The 8,872-nt window shown below is 52.4% G+C and overlaps 1 protein-coding gene across 1 annotated transcript; it reads left to right on the forward strand.

Annotated features, from left to right (window-relative positions):
- The first annotated feature begins 382 nt into the window (after nt 1-382).
- ADRB3 (adrenoceptor beta 3) lies at nt 383-1,708 on the forward strand. Its single transcript, XM_060136709.1, is given in 3 exon segments — nt 383-646; nt 649-1,644; nt 1,647-1,708. Coding segments are annotated over 3 exon segments (1,173 nt in total). The 5' UTR covers nt 383-531.
- Nucleotides 1,709-8,872: the final 7,164 nt, after the last annotated feature.

Here is an 8,872-nt window from a genome sequence, read left to right on the forward strand (position 1 = left end):
TTGGGAGGGCTACCTTTTCCTCCGACAAGGTAAAGCGTTGGGGGCTTCTCCTGTGTCTTCCCCGAGAGTTGCTGCTGGACCTTCCGGGGAAATTGGTGTAGAAAACCCACGCCGCTGGAGCGCTGCGCTGAGCGTGTCAGCGCAGGCGCCGGTCATGGCAGGAGCGGACACATCGTGGCAGAGAACACACGGCGTGACCTACCTCTTACACATCTTACTCCGGATTTGGCTAATGGAGGAGTCAAGCATCCGTCGTGCTTCCCTACGCACGCCCCAATTTCCCTACAGACGCCGAGCGTCGCGACTATTGGCCGCTGCCCCTTTAAGGGCCGCCACTCCTCCTCCCACCCCCTCCCCAGTGGTGGCACCCAGCGCGGGGGGGGGGGGCAGGCTGTGCGTTCTCGCGGGTCGACTGGGGAGGATGGCCCAGGCCGGGGGAATCGCTCCCACGGCCCGCTGCCCCGTCCCCTGAGCCGTGTAAGCTGCGAGACCCCTTCCCTCTTTCCCTCCCGCCCCGCGCGCGACGCGGGAATGGCTCCCTGGCCGCACGGGAACAGCCCTCTGGCCCCGTGGCCAGATGTCCTCACCCGGGCGCCCAATACTGCCAACGCGAGCGGGCTGCCCGGGGTGCCGTGGGCGGTGGCACTAGCGGGGCTCTGTTGGCGCTGGCGGTGCTGGCCACCGTGGGGGGCAACCTGCTGGTAATCGTGGCCATCGCCCGGACGCCGAGACTCCAGACCATGACCGACGTGTTCGTGACTTCGCTGGCCACAGCCGACCTGGTGGTGGGGTTCCTGGTAGTGCCGCGGGGGGCCACGTTGGCGCTGACCGGCCACTGGCCCCTGGGCGCCACCGGTTGCGAGCTGTGGACCTCGGTGGACATGCTGTGTGTGACCGTCAGCATGGAAACCCTGTGCGCCCTGGCGGTGGACCGCTACCTGGCCGTGACCGACCCGCTGTGCTACGGCGCGCTGGTCACCAAACGCCGAACCCGGGCAGCAGTGGTCCCGGTGTGGGTCGTGTCCGCCTTGGTGTCGTTTGCGCCCATCATGAGCAAATGGTGGCGCGTCGGGGCCGACGCCGAGGCGCAGCGTTGCCACTGCAATCCGCGCTGCTGCACCTTCGCCTCCAACATGCCCTACGCGCCGCTCTCCTCCGTCTCCTTCTACTTTCCGCTCCTGGTGATGCTCTTCGTCTACGCGCGAGTTTTCGCGGTGGCTACGCGCCAGCTGCGCTTTCTGCTCCGGGAGCTGGGCCGCTTCCCGCCAGAGGAGTCTCCGCGGGCTCGGTCTTGCTCCCTGTGCCCCGCCCCGGCGGGGCCGTGCGCCTGGCCCGCAGGGGTGCCCTCCTACGGTCGGTGGCCGGCGCGCCTTCTGCCTCTGCGGGAACACCGCGCCCTGCTCACCTTGGGGCTCATCATGGGAAACTTCACTCTCTGCTGGTTGCCCTTCTTTGTAGTCAACGTGCTGCGCGCCCTCGGGGGCCCCTCTCTAGTGCCCGGCCCCGCTTTCCTCGCCCTTAACTGTCTAGGCTATGCCAACTCTGCCTTCAACCCGCTCATCTACTGCCGCAGCCTTGTCTTTCGCAGCGCCTTCCGCCACCTGCTGGGCCGCTGTCGGCCGGAGGAGCACCCTGCCGCCGCCTCCCCGCCCCCGCGGCCCTGACCAGCCCCGCAGAATCCAGGCAGCGCCCACCGCTCGACTGGTAGGTAGCCAAGGCGAAGGGGTTGACGGCTCGGGATCAGGAAGCATTCGGTATCTCCTTCGGTCAATTTTTTTTTTTTTTTGCGGTACGCGGGCCTCTCACTGTTGTGGCCTCTCCCGTTGCGGAGCACAGGCTCCGGACGCGCAGGCTCAGCGGCCATGGCTCACGGGCCCAGCCGCTCCGTGGCATATGGGATCTTCCCGGACCGGGGCACGAACCCGTGTTCCCTGCATCGGCAGGTGGACTCTCAACCACTGCGCCACCAGGGAAGCCCTATATTATCCTCTTGAAGTAAAACTGGAATTACAAGTTTGAGCTCGTTGATAATTTTTTCCCCTTATTTCAATTTTTATGAACTTTATCAGGCAGTTTCCTATGGCAAGAAAATTGCTATGGAAATCCCCGGGTCATTTTGTGGGTTCTTATTTAAACTCCATGAGCAGAGACCATTGTCCGGGCTGATTTACAGGATAGCCACTAAATCGTCAAAAGTTTAACGTGCTGGATGACAGCAGCATACAATGCATTGGCTAAGTTCAGGGGCTCCAGGGATATGAAACTCTGATCTGCCCTGAAGATGAGCTCGGTGGATTTCCACATACGGGTGTTGCCTGTGAATTGGACCTGGCCTCAGCTGCTTTCTCTTGTCCAGGAGGCCAGGTTTTATTTCTTAGGATGTTTGCATACCAAAGATGACTTTCTCCTTTTCGACCCAGTGCAGTGAGATCTCTGGTGTCTGAGGTATGGAAAGTTTCTTGGCAAGGACTCAACTGTTGAACCCTTAGGGGAGAGGGAAGTCTTGCTTTAGCCTGGGGACACGTAAGAGGGCCTCTGCTCTCTCCCCATCTCTGGATATTTTCCCAGCATCGCCGAGGGAAGTTGCCCAGTCAGTGCTAGGCAGGCGAGAATGATGATTTTGGGGAGGAAGGGCGCTCTGGTGTGTAGAATTGTCCTTGAACGCTAACCAGGGGCTCATAAGGCTTGAGTCTTGCTCGACGTGCACCCGCATGCCAGCTGTCAGTCTCCCCTGGAGCGTTTAGACTTGCACCGGGGCTGTGGACTCCCTCTGCGAATTGTCACCGGTGCATCTGATGGAGAGGCAGCCGGTTGCTCTGGTCATTTCTCCAGCAACGTGTGGCCAGGTGTCAGGCTGAGGGAGATTTACATCCTCGGATGCCTGCGCTAGCGCGAGCACGGGGCCTGAGCACTTGAACTGTGGAAGACAAACAACCATCCTCGGAGCCTAGGGTTGTGAAGACTTACAGACCAGTGAGAACAAAAGGGCCCTCCGAACAGCTGGCCCTGCCTGGGCGTGGGCAGAAGGGAGGGGGTGGGAGGGGAGAGTGCTGAGCTGGAGGACAGGGGATGAGGGGTGACTGGGTTTTTCAGAGGGAACCTTCCTTCTGCATCAGGTGGGACTGCTGAGGGGCAGGCAGAATTAGGGAGAGGGGGAGCTTGATAACAGACTTTCCTAGGACTCTCCACGTGGTAGATTCTTCTGGGGAGTGATGGTAAGTGCAGGCTGTGGTCCTTGTGGGGGGTCACGGGGCTATCATTCCACACCAGCTTCATCCCTCAACCCTTACAGAGTTGAGCAGCTTCTCCCTGTCGTCCTGGGGCCACAGGTGAAGGCCATGGAAAGAGTTTCCTTTATGGTTCCATCCTAAAAGCCAGAGATCCAGGCTCCCTCTCAGACCCTCTTGGCGGAGGGAGTATGTCTTTGTGTGTCTGTCCTGGGAAACAATGGGAGCCGGCAATGGGGGTACAGATCTGCTAATGCCCGCCCCAGCCCCCTGCCAAACGCCCTGCGGACAGTCTGCCTTAGGCCAATGAGTGAGCAGTTGAAGATGATGCTCAACTGTCTGATGAGCAGAAACTCCATAGGGCCGTCGACTCTTTCATAGCTCATCCTGTTATGGGATTGAGGAAAATCAGAATGCATTCCTCAGTTTCCTCATCTATAAAATAAACGGAGAATAACCCTTTCTCTCCTCTCTTGCCTTTAGAAGGGGAATGACGGTGACTGGGACGGCTGGCTCTCACCGACCTCTGGGGAGCCCTAGGCAGAGCTTTGCAGCTTCAGCGTTTATGCAGAGCTTTTGTGCTCCATCCAAGGCATAAGCGGTGCGAGGCGCCCCCTGACGGCAGTTTAAGGTACAACAGGTGTGGACAGAGTTTGCCAGTTGCCCTGACTTGCAAAAACTTGAAGAGACCCTAGGAATGGTTTAGCCCAATCCTTTGATAAAATGGATGAAGAAACTGACTTCTAGAGAGGTGAATTGTGAGTAGCCAAGATTAGTGTAGTCAATGAAAGGCAACACTGCACGGAATTTGGAGCTGGAAAAAACAAATAAAAAAGGAAGGAAGGGAATGACCCATCAATAAATATGCCAGCACTCTAAGAGGTGCTCTCCAAATGTTATGTTGTAGTGACAACAAAGAAAAAATACAGCTGCATAGAAATCAAAGAGCTTGCTGTGCTGATTCTAAACCAGTCTACCGGGCTCCCAAGTTCACTTTCTTTTCCCTGCACTCACTGCTCACCATCGGTCACACAGAGCAAGTGATTTAACATCTCTGTTTGCCTGTGAATCAAACGCAGATTATATTACTGCTCTCTCAGTTCCTGCACACTGGTTTTGAAGCTCAGATGAGAGGCTGTATGTGAAAAGATTTGGAAACTAAAAGGGCTCCTCCAGTGTAAGGGGTGTCATGGAGTATGGAGCTCGGACTAGTCCCAGGTCTCTTGGCTTTGGTCTTTGTTTGGTCCTGCTTCTGTTGACAGCCTGGATCTTGGACCCACTTGCCTTTGGTCACTGTGGGCATGTCCTGCCTGGTCTTTCTTCCACAGGTTCATCCCTACCTCAGACTGATTCCACTGGTGTCACCTCCATGTCACTGTACACCTCCCCCTCCAGCTCTCTTTTCACGTTCAGACCCTGATCTGGCCTGTGCCTGACCTTTTGGTCATGGTTTGGCTCACCCTACCATCGGGGTGCAGCATTTATAATGAGGTCATTTTAAGGATGGACAGAAGGTTTAAGAGAGAGGGCTCTTTTAGATGTCTGTGCTTTATGGTACATTTGTGAGAATGTACCCTAAGGAACTGGAAGAGGGAGATGGTATATTAGTTTGCTAAACCTTCCATAACAAATCACCACAAACAGAAAATTATTCAGTTCTAGAGGCTAGAAGTCCAAAATCAAGGTGTTGGCAGGATCATGTTCCCTCTGAAGGCTCTGGGGGAAGAATCCCCTTTTGCCTCTTGTAGCCTCTGGTGGCTGCCAGCAAGCCTGGGTGTTGCCTGACTCATAGCTGCCTCACTGCAACTTCTGCCTCCGTCTTTGTCTGGCTTTCTCCCCCATGTGTCTGTGTCGAAATTTCCCTCCTCTTATAAGGACACCAGCCATTGGATCAGGGCCCAGCATAATTCCGTAAGACTTCATTTTAACTTGATTATACATGCAAAGACCCTATTTCCAAATAAGGTCACGTTCTGGGGTACCAGAGTTTAAGATTCAACATCTCTTTTAGGGGGACACAATTCTACCCACAGCTGAGGGTGTGATGGGGAAGCAGGAACACTCTTAACTCTCCATGCTCATCTTATTACTGCTGTCTCAAACCCACATTTCCCAGGCCCTGTTTCATCCTATAATCAGTCAGAAGGGTAGTGGGCATGCTGTGCACTCCTGGATTTCCAGTTATGAGCCTTTTCTCCCATCTCCCTGGGCCCCAGATTTGAGAGGCGATTCGTCAAGTCAGACTTTGCGTTTGTTGTCTCCTGTGGGCAGAATTTGCTGTCCATTCTCCATTCTTCCCTTCTTCCTTGAGTAACAGAACCCTTAAGTTTGATTGGGGCACGTGGCCTCCCTAAAAACACATTGCGGCCTCACCTGCAGCTAGGTGTGACTAAGTGACTTAAGTCCTAGCTGACTGAAGTGTGCAGCTTCCACGTCTGAAAGGGAAAGGGTGTATCCCCCACGTCTGCTTGTCCACTTCCAGCCGGCTGGGATGCAGATGTGATGGTAAGAACTGAAGCAGCCACATTGGGTCATGAGATGGCAACCACGTGTTGCCAATGGCAGAAGAACCAGACATGGGGAGCCTGGGTGTCCAACGGTGTGAAGTCATCTTTTTAGCCCTGAACTGCTTATGTTTAAAACTCTTAAATGAAAGAGAAATAAATGTCTATCCTGTTAAGCTACCGTTGTTTTCGCTTTTTTTTTTTTTAATAGCTGCTGAATCAAACACATTCATCAGTGAAGGGAGGCAACAAAAGGATAACAATGAACGGACATCTCCTACATTCTGTAATGAACGTGGCTTGGCTTACAAGGCTGCCTTGCTTTGGTTCCCCTAGGGCATCTCTGGGAACTGGCATTTCTGTAGAGTCTGAGTTCGCGTCGTACCTGTGGCCACCAAGCCCATCTCCTGGACATTAACTCACATGGGGACAGTGAGCGTGCTCGTTTCCCAAGACCGCCGCAACAAGTGACCACAGCCTTGGAGTCTTAAAACAACAGAAATTCATTCTCTCGCAGTTCTGGAGGCCAGGACTCTGAAATCAAGGTGTTGACAGGGCTGGTTCCTTCCGGAGGCCCTGAAGGAGAGTCCATTCCAGGCCCCGTTCCCAGCCTCTGATGGCTGTGGCAATTTTGGCTTTCATTGACTTACAGACACATAGCTTTGACGTCTACCTCTGTCTTCACTTTCCCCCGGTATCCCTGTGTGTCCTCTCCTTTCCTGTCTCATAGAAAGGCACAGCTGTGTCTTTGTAAGGGACAGATCGGATTTGGATTTGGGGCCTATTCTAATCCAGGATGATCTCGTCTCAAGATCTTTGCCTTAATTATATCAGCAAAGACCCTTCTTCCAAATCGGGTCACGTTCTGAGGTTCTGGTTGACATACCTTTTGGTAGGCGGCACTGTTCAACCCATTACAGTGAGAGATCCATGTGAACTCTTTAACGAATAGTTCTGATCTCATGAAATTTTCATCCACTCCAGTCACCCCTCACAGAAGGGCTGTTTTCTCCAGAAGCTCTTGGACTCTGTGGCAGGCAGAATTCTGAGATGACCTCCAAGGACCCATGTCCTTATATAATCCCCTCCCCTTGAACATGGGTGGGGCCTGTAATTTGCTTCTAACAAATAGAAAATGCCGAAAGTGATGGGATGTTACTCTTGTGATTATGTCATGTTATGTAGCAGAGGGGAAGGGATTTTGAAGATGTAATTAAGGTCCCTAATCCATTGACTTAGGTTAACAGAAAGGGAGATTATCCTCAGGTGGGCCTGACTTAATCAGGTGAGTCCTTTAAAAGGTCAGAGGGCAGAGAAGAGAGATGCACCTACTAGCCTTGAGGAAGCCAGCCACGGTGAGCTCTATAGCTGCAAGGAAATGGGTTCCGTGTGAACCTGAAAGAGGACCCTGAGCTCCAGGTGAGACTGCAGCCCTGGCCAACACAGTCATTGCAGCCTGGTGAGACCCTGAGCAGAAGACCCAGGCTCCTGACCCATGGAAAGTGAAATAATAAATGTGTGTTGTTCTGAGCTGCTTTGTGGTAATCTGTGGCCCAATAATAGAAAAACAAATATAAACTTACTTCCCAATTCTGTCCCAGGCTGCTCTTTCTAACAGTCCTTCTCTGGTCCTGTTTTTAAAGATTTCCTATCAGAAACCGAAATACAATGGGACCCCAAGCTCAGGAAGTTCCCATGATCTGCCATGGCCTGCTTTTCTCCAAAGGACTCTGGGAAACTCTTGCTTGTCTGGTCCAGAAAGAGCATCTCTCAGCCTCCATCCTTCACTCCTGAGGGAATGACCAGTCATTCTATGATTCCTTCTCCCCAGCCTTTTGAGAAAATTAGGAGCTAAAGAACCCATTGCACTACATTTTTCATTTCTGAGTTGCTAGTGAGGAACCACACTTTATAACACACAGTAAACACAGTTCCCAAAGCCTCTTCAGCAAGAAACAAGATGAAGTCTTATTGCTTCTGCTGTTGGTATTCCCAGAAGGAAGAGTGGATGGGTCAGTTCTTCCCAGAGAAGAGAGTGCTGGGCACGGGAGAGCTTTGCATCAGCTCAGGGCCACCCACGGCTTGTCTGTTTTCTCTCCCCGTCACTGGATCATGTGACTGAGCCCTTCCTCTGCAGGCTCCCCTTGGGCCCAAGTCTGAATCTAACTGACGTCGGAACACTCTCCCAGGGCCACAGGCAGCTGCTTTCCCAATGAAGAAATACTTACCATTTGGGGGGAAGGAGAAACATATGAGGCTGGTGGCAAACATCACCGCTACGTGAAGACGCAGAGGGGAGAACACATTTTAAGAGCAAACTAGTCCTTTCTCCGTAACCCTAACTCTTATGCCCATCCCCTTGGTAGTCTTGCTGGCTAGCTCGTTTGACCCGTTCTGGTACTGCACTTCTGACCCCGGAGAATGAAACAGTTTTGAAAACTTTGCCTTGCTTTCCTTTAACATTTCTTGCAAGTTGTTGTAAGGAAAAAGATATTTCTTAAAAAAAAAAAAAAAGGTAGAAAAGTTGGACAAAAGTAAGTGAATATTATTAATGATACATAAGATATTGTTTAAATTAAGCAGATATTTTGCAGAACTGACATCTCCCTCCAGGCTTGCTGTGGTACCTGGTATTTTTATGGAGGACATCTGGTGAGTTTACCCGGTACCCACAGCATATCTCAGGCCTTCAACACTTAACAGAATTAACTCAGGTAGTCTTCACTGGGCCTTCTTGCCTAGCTCTGGCTTTCCTCCAGTTCATCTCCCACAAGCCCACAGATGGATTTTTCTAAAGTATAAATCTGTGTCATTCCTTTTCTCAAAATCATTCAGTGATTTTCTGAAGCATTTGGGGTAGGATTCAGACCCCTTAACACAAGGGCCTGGCATTAGATGGACAAGTGCCTACCCTCCTAACCTGATTTCATACCACTCCTCTCCCCCATACACTTTTATTCCAACCACACTTAATTTTTAGTTTTTGGCCACACTGCGCAGCCTATGGGATCTTCGTTTCCCAACCAGAGATTGAACCCGGGCCCTCGGCATTGAACGCGCAGAGTCCTACCACTGGACCACCAGGGAATTCCCCCAACGACATTTAAATTCACTAAAGAGCTAATTTTTCTTTGTACCTTC

The sequence above is a fragment of the Lagenorhynchus albirostris genome, chromosome 21 (assembly GCF_949774975.1).
Source record: "Lagenorhynchus albirostris chromosome 21, mLagAlb1.1, whole genome shotgun sequence".
Classification (NCBI taxonomy): domain Eukaryota; kingdom Metazoa; phylum Chordata; class Mammalia; order Artiodactyla; family Delphinidae; genus Lagenorhynchus; species Lagenorhynchus albirostris.